Source organism: Scheffersomyces amazonensis, assembly GCF_036850825.1.
Source record: "Scheffersomyces amazonensis strain UFMG-HMD-26.3 chromosome Unknown RJT21scaffold_3, whole genome shotgun sequence".
Classification (NCBI taxonomy): Eukaryota; Fungi; Ascomycota; class Pichiomycetes; order Serinales; family Debaryomycetaceae; genus Scheffersomyces; species Scheffersomyces amazonensis.
This window is the reverse complement of record NW_027042743.1, coordinates 560,246-574,933: the sequence shown is the minus strand read 5'-3', so window position 1 is coordinate 574,933 and position 14,688 is coordinate 560,246. Positions and strand designations below refer to the sequence as shown.

The 14,688-nt window shown below is 33.2% G+C and overlaps 8 protein-coding genes across 8 annotated transcripts; 2 read left to right on the top strand and 6 right to left on the bottom strand. All coding sequences in view use genetic code 12, as the record gives it.

Moving 5' to 3' along the window:
- Window positions 1-3: 3 nt before the first annotated feature.
- RJT21DRAFT_31723 (uncharacterized protein) lies at window positions 4-2,177 on the bottom strand. The gene has a single exon (XM_064884141.1). It carries the CDS (start codon window positions 1,883-1,885, stop codon window positions 110-112), a length of 1,776 nt encoding a protein of 591 aa, XP_064738372.1. The 5' UTR covers window positions 1,886-2,177; the 3' UTR covers window positions 4-109.
- Window positions 2,178-2,273: 96 nt separating this feature from the next.
- On the bottom strand, window positions 2,274-3,429 carry RPL18 (60S ribosomal protein eL18; the record flags this gene model as incomplete). The annotated part of the gene is made up of 2 exons (XM_064885434.1): window positions 2,274-2,722; window positions 3,318-3,429. 2 exons carry the CDS (start codon window positions 3,427-3,429, stop codon window positions 2,274-2,276), a joined length of 561 nt encoding a protein of 186 aa, XP_064738371.1.
- Window positions 3,430-3,703: 274 nt separating this feature from the next.
- On the top strand, window positions 3,704-4,898 carry RJT21DRAFT_31705 (uncharacterized protein). Its single transcript, XM_064884140.1, has one exon. It carries the CDS (start codon window positions 3,834-3,836, stop codon window positions 4,869-4,871), a length of 1,038 nt encoding a protein of 345 aa, XP_064738370.1. The 5' UTR covers window positions 3,704-3,833; the 3' UTR covers window positions 4,872-4,898.
- Window positions 4,899-4,925: 27 nt separating this feature from the next.
- On the bottom strand, window positions 4,926-5,594 carry RJT21DRAFT_1070 (tubulin-binding prefolding complex subunit; the record flags this gene model as incomplete). Its single annotated transcript, XM_064879844.1, has 2 exons — window positions 4,926-5,505; window positions 5,578-5,594. The coding sequence occupies 2 exons, from the start codon at window positions 5,592-5,594 to the stop codon at window positions 4,926-4,928; spliced, it is 597 nt and encodes a 198-aa protein (XP_064738369.1).
- Window positions 5,595-5,760: 166 nt separating this feature from the next.
- Window positions 5,761-7,139, bottom strand: THI4 (thiamine thiazole synthase). The gene has a single exon (XM_064884136.1). It carries the CDS (start codon window positions 6,830-6,832, stop codon window positions 5,780-5,782), a length of 1,053 nt encoding a protein of 350 aa, XP_064738368.1. The 5' UTR covers window positions 6,833-7,139; the 3' UTR covers window positions 5,761-5,779.
- RJT21DRAFT_31670 (tRNA (guanine-N2-)-methyltransferase) lies at window positions 7,140-8,867 on the bottom strand. The gene has a single exon (XM_064884138.1). It carries the CDS (start codon window positions 8,758-8,760, stop codon window positions 7,447-7,449), a length of 1,314 nt encoding a protein of 437 aa, XP_064738367.1. The 5' UTR covers window positions 8,761-8,867; the 3' UTR covers window positions 7,140-7,446.
- Window positions 8,868-9,411: 544 nt separating this feature from the next.
- RJT21DRAFT_31672 (uncharacterized protein) lies at window positions 9,412-11,364 on the top strand. Its single transcript, XM_064884139.1, has one exon. The coding sequence runs from the start codon at window positions 9,648-9,650 to the stop codon at window positions 11,109-11,111; it is 1,464 nt and encodes a 487-aa protein (XP_064738366.1). The 5' UTR covers window positions 9,412-9,647; the 3' UTR covers window positions 11,112-11,364.
- On the bottom strand, window positions 11,180-14,184 carry RJT21DRAFT_120086 (putative ATP-dependent RNA helicase). Its single transcript, XM_064881631.1, has one exon. The coding sequence runs from the start codon at window positions 14,017-14,019 to the stop codon at window positions 11,200-11,202; it is 2,820 nt and encodes a 939-aa protein (XP_064738365.1). The 5' UTR covers window positions 14,020-14,184; the 3' UTR covers window positions 11,180-11,199.
- Window positions 14,185-14,688: the final 504 nt, after the last annotated feature.

Genomic DNA, 14,688 nt, shown 5'->3' with positions numbered 1-14,688 from the left:
CTTTTTTTGGTTGCAAAATATATTATAATGCACTTAATATATATTATATATTATACTTACATACATTACTCTATTATACCTCTTTATACCTCTTTATACCTCTTATTAATCAATTATAGGGTGGTGTTGGTGGCCTCTTAACTACTGCTGAATAATGCTCCATTTCCGATAAAGATGTTTCGACACTCCAGAAACTTCGACTAGTGCTATATTGATTTTGATTTAGATTATTTTCCTCATTATCTTCACATGGTTGCAATTTAGCTTGAAATATTACAGGAGAAGGTGGAAACCCTAAATATCCATCAAGAATATGCTCCAAATAAATAACATCAAATATTTCTTTATCTTTAAATTTAGATGAGTTGGTACATGATATCTTATCTCCAATTAATGCTGATGCTAATGATTGTTGCCATACTTTATTAGGAAGTTCATTATTCTTAATAATACAATCTCTATAAAAACTTCTTTTAAGATGTCCATCAGTTAATGACCAGCAAGGCATGATAGACACTTTCTCAAGTTGCTTGGAATAAATTTGTGTTTGAAATGATACAACACTAAGTACTAAATTAATGGCATTATCTCTACTTCGATTATGAGACTCATTAAATTGAAAATTAAATTCAGTAATACCAATACATCGTATAATATCACTTAATAATTTAATGGCATTGGTAGTCAATATCGGACTTGTGGTAGAATAATCAAACACCGTCATACTCCTTTGAAGTCCCATATTTGCTAATGGTAAGTTGGCCCTATTTGTTAATTTTAATCGATCAACAAATAATGTATCATCCATTATAGTATTTAAAATCTTCACATCAATACCAATATGTCGGATATTTTCAAATTTCTTTACAATCTTATAAAAATTCAAACTATTATATATCAGATTTGAGAATTCTGAATCAATATTAACGTTTCTTCTAAGTTTCCTAAAGTTTATATTCTCTAATTTCAAGCAATTATCTGCCACTATTTCCAATAAGTTTAGAATCTCATCATAATTTAATGCTTCCCTTGTATCGAAAAACATATTCAACTCGACCAAATTAAGTAATTTGGTTTCGAAAGTATCGTGTAATGTCTCAATTGCATCTAAACATTCTTTCTGTAATAACACCAACATCACATCCAATCGCTTCAATGAGGGAGGAATGTATTGTAATGTACTTAAGATATCACCTCGTATAGATAATTCAGTTAAATTTTCAAGTGGAGGAAGTGTATATGTATAAAAGTCAAAGTATGCCGTATCAAGTATCTTCAATGAAGTTAGATTATGAAATTGCAGTAAATTAGATCCCACAAGCATCGTAGAATCAACTTCAAGATAAGTTATAAAGTTATTGATACTAAATTCTCGGTTATATCTACTTTGTTGGCTCAGATCTCCGATTATCCCTTGTTTAAAACTTGTTCTTGCTAAATCTGATATTAAGCAATTTTCGCTATTGATAGCTAATAATTCTTTCATAAATTCCCGATTATACTTCTTCTTATCAGAAAAGAGTTCACTTTGACCCCAATGACTTCCTAATATTACATCAACATTATTTAATCTAATTAAACTAAAATTTTTAAATATAAATGGTCCTAATAACCTTCTAAATTTTGTGCAAGTTGATGATAAGGATATTAAATCTTGATAGTGACCTACACAACGAATCTGATTTAAATTATAAACAAATAGGGGATATAATCCATCCCTATATACTACACCTTCTTTATTATATATATCAACATTCCCCTGAGTTAACCAACCAATAATTAATTGAAGGATCTCAATAGGAAAGTCTGCTAACAGCATCTCCACAGTATGTCCGAATTCGGTAATTCGACATCTGGATGTTGGGAATAGCCCTTCAAACTCCATGGTATATTACAACTTACTAAAGTATTACTACCCACACTACTTAACTAATACTTAATGATATAACTAACTCCATCTAATTAGTTAATCATAACTTACTAAATGTGGAGCAACTAATCAGTATGTTAGATAAGGAATAATGACTTGGCTTGGGAGACTGTGTGCAGTACCCAACAATATAAATGATGACTATGAATCATTTTACATTTTTTATTGCTACAAATATCAAACTATAGTACTAACTAATTGATAGGGAAACCGTCTTTTTAACCTATATTATATATTATACATTAGATACAAATTAAAGAGATCGTATAAACTATGAATGAAATAAACAATGAGGGAGACAAAGTAAAAGTTGTAATAATAATTATAATTATAATTATCTAACTTAGACCTTGAAACCTCTTGATCTTCTTCTACCTCTAGCTCTTTCGAATTTTCTACCCTTAGATAAGATTCTTGGAGCCTTGTTCTTGTGAGGACCGAAACCAAAGTGTCTGACGGCTTCTCTGGCGTTTCTTGGACCTCTGACGATTAAAGTGTTTTGACCCTTTGGAGCTCTTAAGGCTAATTGATCTAAAGTGATGACTTCACCACCAGCCTTTAAGATGGTGGCTTTAGCACCAGCAGTGAATCTTAAAGCGGCAACAGTGGCCTTTGGGAATTCTAATAATCTGTTGTCATCAGTAACGGTACCAACAACAACAATGGTCTTATCAGCAGCACCCTTTTGGTTTAAGGCTCTAGCAATTCTAGAGACAGAAACAGGTGGTCTGTTAATCTTAGATAAGAATAAAGATTTTAAGATAACCTTGTTGAATGGAGCATCAGTACGACCTATAAATAAATTGGTTAGTATCAAAAATGGTTTCGAATACATTTCTGCTCAGAAGACGCACGTTAAACACCAGTTATTTAATCATCCAATATAAATTAATATACAAATGAATTAAAAGGTGAAGCACTCGCAGAAATAACTGAGATTTACAAATAGAACCCTTGCTTTTGAATGTCGAATCACCGACTTCAAGAAAGGAATGTTCATGAGTTCTGAGAATAAATATTATCAATTAGTAGACAGAGTCCAGTCATCGAGTAAGAAAACAATTTTTCACCTAGACATTATGCCAATGCCTCTTGAACTTCAGACAATCCTTAAGCTTTTCGTTGATCTTTCTACCAACTGGTAAGGAGTCTATATTAAAACGAAATTCAAGTGTTACTAGAAGGTTTATTCTACTCGACAAGTTTCTCTATCCAATTACTAACCTCAAACATTTTACTCAAGAACCTAAATCCAGTATTGACTGACCACATTATGGAGGTAGTAGTATTATATTATTATTACGATGATTCACTCAATGTTGAAATATTCTAATGAATAACTATGACATCTTCTTGGGACATTTTCTGGGTGGGAATTATTACATACGAGCTAAGAAGGAGTATAACTTAACTAATAATTTCAAGTAGACGTTGTCTGACTTTGGAGCTTCTCTGTGACCAGATCTAGCGTGTTGCTTGGTAGTGTGATCTTTACCCATCTTGACTTGATTTGAATCTGAACTAGTAAGAAAAGAAACGAACTAAATGAAAAGCTCTTAAAACTAAATTTGTAGATATTTCACTTTGAAAAAATTTTTGTTAGCTCTTCTGAGCCGAGTGCCCAAAAGGGAAAATTGCGTAGTGAGGAAAAAGTTTTAGAGAGTTGTGGAGATCACGAGAAACTCTTTCAGAGTGCGGGATAGAGCCCTAAATGTGTTTTCTCGTGAACAATTGCACATGACTGTACACGTGCCAGATTTTTTTAGTGTAATTGTAACTATAATCCGATAACAGGTAACAGTGTGGAGTTATAAGAGTTGCCATCAGTACTAATAGGTAGGAATAAAGTTAATTATATAGGCTTGATTTATATATAACAAACTTATTAACTAGTGAAACAGTTATGGGACAGATATCTCCGATCAGAGGGTTTACCAATACTCCTGTAACAAAGGCAATCTGTATAATAACAACTATATTGGCATTAACATTATCAATACTACAATTAAAACCATATATAAAATTAGCCATAGATCCTTATGTAATTGAATATTTACAATATTGGAGAATCCTTACATATCAAATCTCAGTTATTAATGAATCAGATTATCTATTAGTGATTTTACTTTGGTTTCATTTCAAAAATTTGGAGAGATTCTATGGATCCAGGAAATACTTTTCAATAATAACGTTATTTGCATTATATAATGCTGCATTTTGTTTCATCTTTATGAGTTTGGGTCAATTAAGTTTGTATTATATTGTATATATAGTAAAATCAATCATATTTAATATTCCTCCAAAGGACGATCAATATCAATCACTCATATTTAATGAAATTATACCAGGTCCATTGGGTATACTATCATCATTATATATATGTTATGGAACATACGTTCCTGTTTCTTACCATTTCAAAGTCTTGTTATCAAATCCAACACCAGAAAGTGATAACACTACTAATGATGATGTAGTTACTCCGTCATCTGAGTCAACCACTTCAAGCAAGGAGTTGACTTTAACAAATCATTTCCCAATTCATATTATCTACACATTACTCATATTAAATAATGGAACTAGATCCATAATTCCTTGTTTAGTTGGTTTATTCATAGGTAAAATATATATATATGAATTGCTACCTGGAAGTAAGAATTGGTTATTATCTAATATCATATTCCGATTCTTTATAAGTCCTAATAAATCAATTAATCATATCATTGATTCCATCTACAGGAGATTTGGAAATAATGGCTACATATCCCTTGGATCTAACGAGAATTTGCCATTAGAGAATGATACATTATCACCAAATTCAACAGAACAAATTGATGATGCAGAAGAGGTATTGGATGAAAATAGAAACGAAGCTCATGAAATAAGAGCGGAAACACCGGTCAGACCTTTAGGTAGTCAATTCCTAGATACTTTCAGGTCATGAACTCAAAATTAATATATTAAATACTTATGTACAGAATCATTAGTTTAGGTAAATTTATGATGTAGGTCTAAGTTTCTTTCTTCTCTCAACATCCCAATTGTATAATCTGGCAGTGTTAACCTCCATAGTAGTGATGTTTTCCTTTAAGAATTCCAAGTCTTCCTTTATAATTGTTAATTGCTCATTGTTCTTAACCAATCTCTCATTTAATAATTCAACTGCTTCATCTAAAGGATATTCTAACATCACTTCAGCTCCCAACCATAAATATACAGAATTCAAGTTCTCAACATCTATGCTGGCCTTTGTATATAATGTATCGTTCAATTCATAATTAGTCTCTATAACTTTACCGTCTCCTTCTTCATCTTCATCTTCATCGTCTTCTTCTTCTTCTTCCTTCTTTTCTTTGATATAGTTTATGATATCTAAGTTCTTTTCAATGTCTGGTATTTTTATGTTCAAATCTTTCAATTGTTGTTGCTTGGATAATTCCATATACTTGTACTGTTGTAATCTTTCTTGAAACATTTGCATAACCGATTCAAAGTCCTTGTCGGGATTCTTTATGACATTTTCGACTTTATCTATGAATGGTGCTTCGGGAATTCCTCGTGGATTTGTGTTTTTAGGCCTATAAAATTGCAAGCAAAAATGTTAGTAAAAATGTCTGAAGAATTGGCATACTATGTATGAGTTTACTTACTTCAATATGTCTGCCATGGCTGCTGTAGTAGTTAAGACTGGTGAATTTCTGTGGTGTTTCCAAAGATCAACTCAATTTAATTTCGGTCAAAATTTCAGCATGTCGCGCTTTCCTCCACTATGAGACATCTTCAAATGTCGTTATATTGCAAATTTATTTTGATAAACTCTAACTATATAAAGAGGTGGTGTTATACAAGTACCTAATAACCATTTTCATTTTGCTTCTTTCTGACTTCAAAGGCATTAAGGACTGCTTCGGCTGCCTTAACTCCTGATAAAGCCATGGCACCAAAAGTTGGTCCCATTCTGTTACTACCATCAACTTCTGATAATTCCATACCAGCAATAACTAAACCAGGAACAACTTCTCTAGTACCTTTAACAATAGCATCTTCAGCTTTGTTCATATCTAAACCTCTCATACCACCTAATTGGAATCCATCGGCACTGGCGGCAGATGGTTGTTGTTGCTGTTCGGCTTGAGGCTTGAAACCTTGAGTAATATCTTTTGGAGCTTTACCCAACTTCTCTAATCTTTTAGCAGAGAAAGCACCGAAAGGACCATCATGACCAGTAGTTGATAAAACAACATTACAATTGATAGTGTTAGGATCCATACATGATTGAGTATCATGGTTTAAAGCAACCAAAGTCCAATTAGTGACAACACCGGCAATTCTCAATTCACCAGTGGATTCATCACGACGAGTAATCAAATCTTCAACTGCAGTAGCATTGAATAATTTAATATTTGGAAATTGCAAAACTTTGGAAAGTAAGGTTGACATGAATAAAGCAGCATGTTTAACAACAACATAATCACCTTCATCATCGTATTCAATTCCTATTTCATTTAAGAAAACATCAGCTGGCTTTCTTAATACCATAGCGGAAAATAATTGACCACCTAACCAACATCCACCTCCTGGACTAACTGAAGCTTCAATGATAGCAATCTTCAAGTCTGGTCTATTTTTACCTAAGATATAAGCAGCTGATAAACCTGCAGAACCGGCACCAACAATAACAACATCTGATTCAGTATATTTGTCTAAGTCAGCAAAATAACGTTTAGTCATAGCTCTAGAAACAGTTGATTCTCTTATTGGAGCAAACTTGAAATTATCCCAGTCAGCAAACTTAACATCACCATTTTTGGCATCAGATTTCAATTTAATTTGAACATCTTTAGTAACAATTGGTGAGAAAGAAGTACTTACAGGAGCAGTTTGGATCATAGTTGGAGGAACCATTTTATAATATGTATTTTTGAATTAAATTATAGAACTATTATTAAATAAATTTCACAAGCAAAACTTTCTACCTTTATATAATATTTGCCAATAAGGATAATCTGGCAACAAAAATTCTTAACCACCCTAGGAATTAAAATTCCGATTTTACCTTATTTTGTTGGACAATACTTAATGGCATAGTATATGAGAATAGGGGATATCGGATCAATACCACCCAATTGATATCTCCAGCAATTAAACAGGCCATTCTAAAACTTTAAAGCCCTGCAACGTATCTTTCTAACAATGGACCCACTAAATTGGTCAATTATAGGAGACTGTAAGCTGTAGGTAGTATTAAAATATATTGATCTTAGTATTGGATCCAGGAGAAAAATTCCCACTATGCGCATATCTTGTGTTGCTCGGCTGCAAAATTATCGCAGCGACTAGAACTGTAAGTGCATAATATTCTAGGGCGTATCAATGAATTAGAAATACAACTCAACTTTAAGACCCATATGCGAATAATTTTATAACCCCACAGCAATTAAGAGCATTTATTGAATTGGGACTATAAACTAAAGTATGCCTAAATTATATATACAAGACCGGGACAATTTGGGCCGTATTCATCTGCTCTTTTCATTGAAACCGTTGAAATATCTATCTCTAAAATTCTTAATATTTTGACTCTTCAAACCATTAGTAGTTTCCCCTTTATATTTGTCATCACGCTTGACATATACAAGCAACCTTCTAGACCATTTATTAAATTCTTGTTCTAAGTTGTAAAGTAATTCCAAATTTTCATGTTGAGGAATTTGATTTATTTCAAAGTCATCATTGGCGGTGGGCATCCAGAATGCTAGTCTACCATGGACAGGTAATCTGTTGGCAGCAAAAGTTAAGAGATCATCAAGCAAATTTGATAACTCGTAGGGCTTTTTAGGAGGGATAAAGTCTCTTCTAAGATGAGCCTTTTCTCCATCAATAACTACATTCTCTCTTCCAGCTGCCTTTTCAGGATTCTTAGCCCCACATACCCTTAAGCCTTCTCTCACTCCATAAGGTGGATCACAAACGATAGTGTCTATGACAAAATCTGTTCTCAAAGCATTATTGGTAAAATCCATTGTCATAGTGTCTAGGAAATATAATGAAGTATTGTATTGTTTGAAGTTGGACTGTATATTGCAATCATCCCCCTTACCTTTAAGCATTCTTACGTCAATGTCAGAACCTATTGGTAATCCACCATAATTGGCAGCCGCGACCAAAAAGGATCCTGTACCAGTAAATGGATCATAAGTAATCTTTCCAGGTGCAACTTGTGCTATGTTACAAGATACTAATGATAATTCTGCATCAAATGAAGTAGTCCCAATATACTTTCTTGTTCTTAAGTCATATTTATCCAATATGTTTTCTGATCTTGCACTTAATTGGATTTGTCTTCCTAACCATAAGTTAATTGGAGTAGTTGCCTTTGCCATACCTGTGACTTCGTATTCTTCTAACACAGTATAAATTTCTTGAGGATTATCCATACTAACTCGACCTGTGAATGCCATATATGAAAAGGATTCTATTAATTTTACTCTTTGTCTATTACTTCTACTACCTTTATAACCTATGAAATTAAATCGGAATGATCTTTCTTTAAATATTTCAAATTTGTCTGTACTTCTAGCTTTTATATCAGCATGTAATTCTTCTACACTCTTTCCGTGGCCCCATAATTCATAAATTCCCTTACTTAAAACCGATCTTTGCATAATGTTACGAGCTTGTTCATCGTTTTCTAACTTGACTATAAGAAATGGAGATGTCTCATCGTGATGTTGTAAATCCAACGGTATGTTGTACAAATCCGCTAATGACTCAAGCTCAGCTCGTCTAAAGTTTGGATATGCCTGAGCAAAATATATCAAATATTCCTTCATTAGGTACTACTTTATTTCTTGTTCTTAGTGGTAAAACAGATAGAGTTCTAACTCATCTCTATATAAAATTGAGATTTTTCATTATGATGCGGCTCATATTTTTCACTTCCTATTCGAGACTTATAATTATTACTAGTCATTATTAGATACAATATATAAAAGTGTTTTATCATACTACATGATATTATTATAGTGCAATGCAATAAGACACAATATGATACATAGATATTGCTTACACATTGCCTATACATTCAATTCTTATAGCCCTGATCAAATGGGTCCTTCCCAATGGGGAATGGTCGTGCCCGGACCAGCATTCAGGATCATCAATGGCATGGAAAAAAATGCTATAAAACTGACGAACCAGCCCTTTATGAAGTGGCCCCTTTCTCCCATTATCCATTTGTCCTTTTAAGCATCAGCTCATTTGTATAGACCAGAATTCATCCGAATATCTGCTTTGAATCTCACGTGCCGCGATTAGTATACGAGTTGATTTATTACTTTGTTTAAGCAATTGTTCAGTTCGTGTAATAGTCCATTCCAGTGAAGGTTAGTTATAGTATAGTTAAAGAATTCAGATAATAAGTAAATCGATTTAAAAAAAAGGTTTAAAGATTTAAAAAAAATTGAAAAAAATTGATAAAAAAATCGTAAAAAGAACTTAAGTATCAGTTAAGTTAGTCTATATCGTTACATATTGTTTTAGAGTTAGTATTTCATACATACATAGCTTTTTTTGTTTAGCAATCTCGACGTATAGTTCAATAATAAACTAAAAAATTAGTTCTAGCAAAAGATTATATCATCAACGTATTACGTATAATAATATAGTTATCTTAGTTTAGAGTCCATAAATCCATCGTTCCAACCATATAAATTTAAATATGTCCACTTACGAAGACGACGAAGCTCTTTTCGAAGACATTTATGGTGAAGATGATACCACCGAACAAAAGCCAACTGAAGAAAAGCCTAAAGAAGAAGCACAAGTAGATGCTACTTCTGCTAGCTATTCTTCAGTTCCTGAAACTACTCCATCTGTAAATGATGCTCCTGCAGAACAACAGGCAGTAGGAGGTCAATTTCAATTACCTCCTCAACCACCTGTTCCGCAAGCTCAACCTTCAGTAGGTAGTAGTCAATCAACTCCTGCTTTTGATCCTTCTCAATTGCCTGTACCACCTCCTCAAAGTATTCCTGGTTTCCCTCCAGTTCCACAGTTTGATCCTTCTACGGGTCAACCATTACCTCCACCACCTTTACCACCAACTATTCCTCAACATCAACCATCAAATGTCGGTAAAGAAAGTGGTAAGATGTTTATTGGTGGTCTTAACTGGGATACTACTGAAGAAGGGTTAGTTGAGTATTTCTCTAAATATGGTGAAGTTATAGATTATACTATAATGAAAGATAGTAATACTGGTAGATCAAGAGGGTTTGGATTCTTAACATTTAAGGAACCATCCTCAGTAGATGAAGTTATAAAAACTGACCATATTTTAGATGGGAAATTAATCGATCCTAAGCGTGCTATAGCTAGAGAAGAACAAGATAAAGTTGGTAAAATTTTCGTAGGAGGTATTGATCCTATGGTTAATGAAAAGGAATTTAATGATTTCTTCTCTCAATTCGGTAGTATTATCGATGCTCAATTAATGATTGATAAAGATACTGGTAGATCTAGAGGGTTTGGATTTATTACTTATGATTCACCCGACGCAGTAGATAGAGTTACTGTTAATAAATATTTAACTTTAAAGGGTAAAGCAATGGAAGTTAAGAGAGCCGAACCAAGAGGTCAACATCAACAAAACCAACTTGCTGCTCAACAACAACAACAGCAACAGCAACAATATAATTACGCCTATGGTTCAGGACAATATGGTCAACAATATCCTGGAGCTGCTCAAATGACTCCAGAAATGGTTCAATATTATCAAAGAATGCAACAATGGTATATGTACCAACAACAAGCCGCTGCCGCTCAAGCTGCCGGTCAACCATTTGCTGGTCAACCTCCGGCTGTTCCAGGATCTGAAGGTTCACAAACTCCTTCTGATGGTCAACCATCTCAACCTTTAAACCCTCAAGCCCAAAGTGATGAACCTGAAGCTGAAGCTGAAACCGAGTCTAATTATGAAAGTGAAAGAAGAAGTAGTAGTGGTGAAGGTTATAATGAAAATCCTCATAGAGATCAAAGAAGACTTAATTTACCAAAGGGTCCAAAGAGAGCTCCACCTACTGGACCATCAGGAGGTAGAGGTGGATCAGGTGGAAGTAGAGGTCGTGGAGGTTTCCAGAAGAGAAGTAGAGGTTATCATCCATACCGAGGAGGTAGAAGATAAAAGATAAAATAGAAAACATGCTATTAAACATACTATAATGATATTTTACTTTATATATATTAACCATTAATAAAAGTTATTTATGATTCTATTTACGCTTTCTACTAGGACGAGCATTCTTGGCTCTCTTTTGATCTTTCAATTGTCTAGCCTTTCTAATTTGTTCAGTAGTCTTTATCTCTTGTTGTTGACCTGCTTTATTATAACCCTTAACTGAAATACCAGATTCAATAGCCTTTTCAACCTTCTTCTTTTGTTTATGGTAATCGTCTCTGAATTTATCTGGTAACTTAGGAGCAGCTGTTTTCTTATGTTTGAATCTCTTATCATTACTGTTTGGACCAGACGATTCAAGACTTCCCACTCTAGCAGGTTGTAAGTTTCTTTGTTTCTTCCAATCATCGAATCTTCCTGATCTATAGGAGGCAGGAATCTTTTGACCACTCTCTCCAATAATGTATTTCTTACCTTCAACTGAAGTAGAATTAATATATTTACCTTTCTTTCTATCCCATTTCATCACCTGCTGATTCTTTTTATTATCAGTATCATCATTGTTAAGATCAAATGTTGCCTTGGCAGCATCATTTGCAAAAGATGAAGATAATTGTAATTGTTGATCTTGAATTAATGAGGTTGGAGCATAATGACTCATATAGAAATTAGGATCTTTATAGGATTTCTTCTTTTCCTTTCTTCTCTCTTCCAAGATTTCATCAGCATCTTCAAAAGCAGATTTAAGTTCATCTTCATTGACATTATAACCATTTTCTCCTTCAGTTTTTAACACTTCTTCTTCTAATCCATGACTCAAACCAGCTATTCTTTCTTTCTGTAATAAATCTCTTCTTTCTTGTGCTTTTCTTTGTATAGGTGCAAGTTGTCTTCTTCTCTTATTCATAAAATCAACCAAATTATTATCATCATCTACTACTTTAGATCCTCCTTTAGCATTATTTTTCTTACTGAATTCAAATACAGTTTCTTTGACATTTCTATTTAATAATTTATTTAAAAAATCTTGCTTTTCCTTTTCCAAATCTGGTCCAAAGAGTAAATGTTGATCATCAAAATTATCTGTTTCAAGAATTTCTTTAGATCTTTTAATTGATTCAGAAGATGCAGCTTGTCTTGTTCTATAGTATAACTTTTCTGCTTTAATAGTCACATCTCTGATGGTTTGTAAATCATAATTATTCTTTAATAAGTTATCATATAATTCTTGAAAAGTTTCCATTGATAATCTGGGTATAGCTCCAAGAACTAATCTATCAGTATAAGATATTGGAGGATTAGTTCCAAGAATTTTGGCTCTTTCTTCATACATATTAGTCAATAAAATCTTCTTTCCTAAGAATAATTCTAAATCCAATAAATATGGTAATTCCTTCTCACTAATAATAGAATATGCCCATCCCTTATTACCAGCTCTTGCAGTTCTACCAACTCTATGAATGAAAATTTTTGAAGAAGCAGGGAATGTAAAATTTACTACATTGGCCAATACAGGAATATCAATACCTCTAGCTGCAACATCAGTAACTACCAAAATGTTGGTTAACCCAATTCTGAATTGATATAATTGGTTCTTTCTAGCATGTTGATCCAATGTACCATAAATGTATGATACTAAATAACCAGCATCCTTCAAAAGTTGTGAAATATATTCTACATGATGTTTGGTAGGTACGAATACAATGGTGGAATGTTCAGATGGTAATTGGTTGGCTGGTGGTAATCTTTCCTTTTTGAATTTTCTCTTTTTATTCTTCCGTGATTCTTCTTCTTCATCCTCTTCGGCACTATCATTAGATCTTTGATTCATATCTTTCAATTTCTTAATTTGTTCAGGGGTTCCTAAAGGTAATTTAATAACTTCTTGTAATACATATAATAAATTTGCTTCTCTTTCTGATCTCTTGGTGGTGAAGAATCCCATTTGTAAATTATCACTTATCTTGGAATCAGCATCTAATCTAACCAATACTGGATTAGTTAAACCAGCCTTGGCAAAATCTACTAAAGAACGAGGTAATGTGGCTGAGAATAAAAGTGATTGTCTGGAAGATGGTAAACTAGCTAATAATTCATTCAATTGTTCGGCAAACCCCATTTCAAATAATCTATCAGCTTCATCAAAAATGATGTATTCAATTGATTTTAAATCCAAATCCATTTCAACTTTTAAATGCAAAAATCTACCAGGAGTAGCAACTATAATATCTGGATTAGATAATACTGAAGTGAATTGATCTTCTAATGAATCTCCTCCAATTAATACAATGGATTTCAAATCAGTAGTCTTTGTGAATTCTCTTACTTGTTTATGAGTTTGTAAGGCCAACTCTCTTGATGGTGACAAAATAACTGCTCTAGCACCAACTCTTGCACTATGAGTTTTTAACTTTTCAATGACTGGTAAGGTAAAAGCTGCAGTCTTACCACTACCAGTTCTAGCCATACCAACTACATCTCTTCCTTCCATAATTAAAGGAATGGTTTTTCTTTGGATAGGAGTAGGTTGTCTATAACCTTTCTTAATAATATTACTCATTAAGAATTTAGAGAACCCAAACGATTGAAATGATCCTGCTTTGGCTTTTTTAACTTGAGGATTATTAGCTATAAAGTATGAAGAAATATCTTTGGTATCATCGTATTCTTTATTCTGAGAAGACTCATCTTCATTGTCCGACAACTCCAATGAAGGAAATGCAGTGGTTTCCTTCTGCACTTTTTGTTTCTTTTGCTTTGGTTGCTGCTCTTCTTCTTCATCATCTGAACTTATTATATCTTGGACATCTTCACCGCCTTCGTCCAGAGAAAAGTCTGAACCAGAGTCTGAATCTGAGTCTTCAGCATTTACCAAGGCCCCAGCAATATCATACTCTTCTTCATTATCCGACATCTCTAATTTTGGGTGATATTTATCTTATAATGCCCTTGCAAATTACCTGTATTCCCATACAATAAATTTTTTTATACGATGCTCATCATGGGTAGAGATATTCCGGCACATAATCTAGGTTGTGTGCAGGAGGGTCTAAGCTGCAAAAAGTTCAGTACATTAATAAGTTTAATTGATACAACATCCCAGTTTACCAAATTGGGGGGATTAAAGGACTGATGGAAATATGGAAATATGGAAATGTATAAATGGAGTTTTATTATGGAGTTCAAGCAAAAGAAAATGAATTGTGTATGCAATTTCTCATCTACCTTCCAGCAAGTTTCTATAGCTATAATTTAGTTGAACATATCACATGAACGTGCAAGTATATATCCGAAAGAAAAGGAATCGAACATAATCATTGTTATGTAGGCGCTTTAATAGTTCTACATGGAGAAAGATAATCATAGCACGAAATCTCCCTACATTGTGTTAAGAAATAATAAACTTAATCTTAAGAATAATAATAATAACAATAAAAATAAAAATAAGTATGGTTTAATAATAAACTGTCTGCTTGGTATACTATATACTGTTGCATTGCTTGTTTTAGAAATCTCCCGTTTTGAAATTGTTACACTGAAATAGAGATCGGTTGAAGATCCAGCGATCCCTAAACAATACACT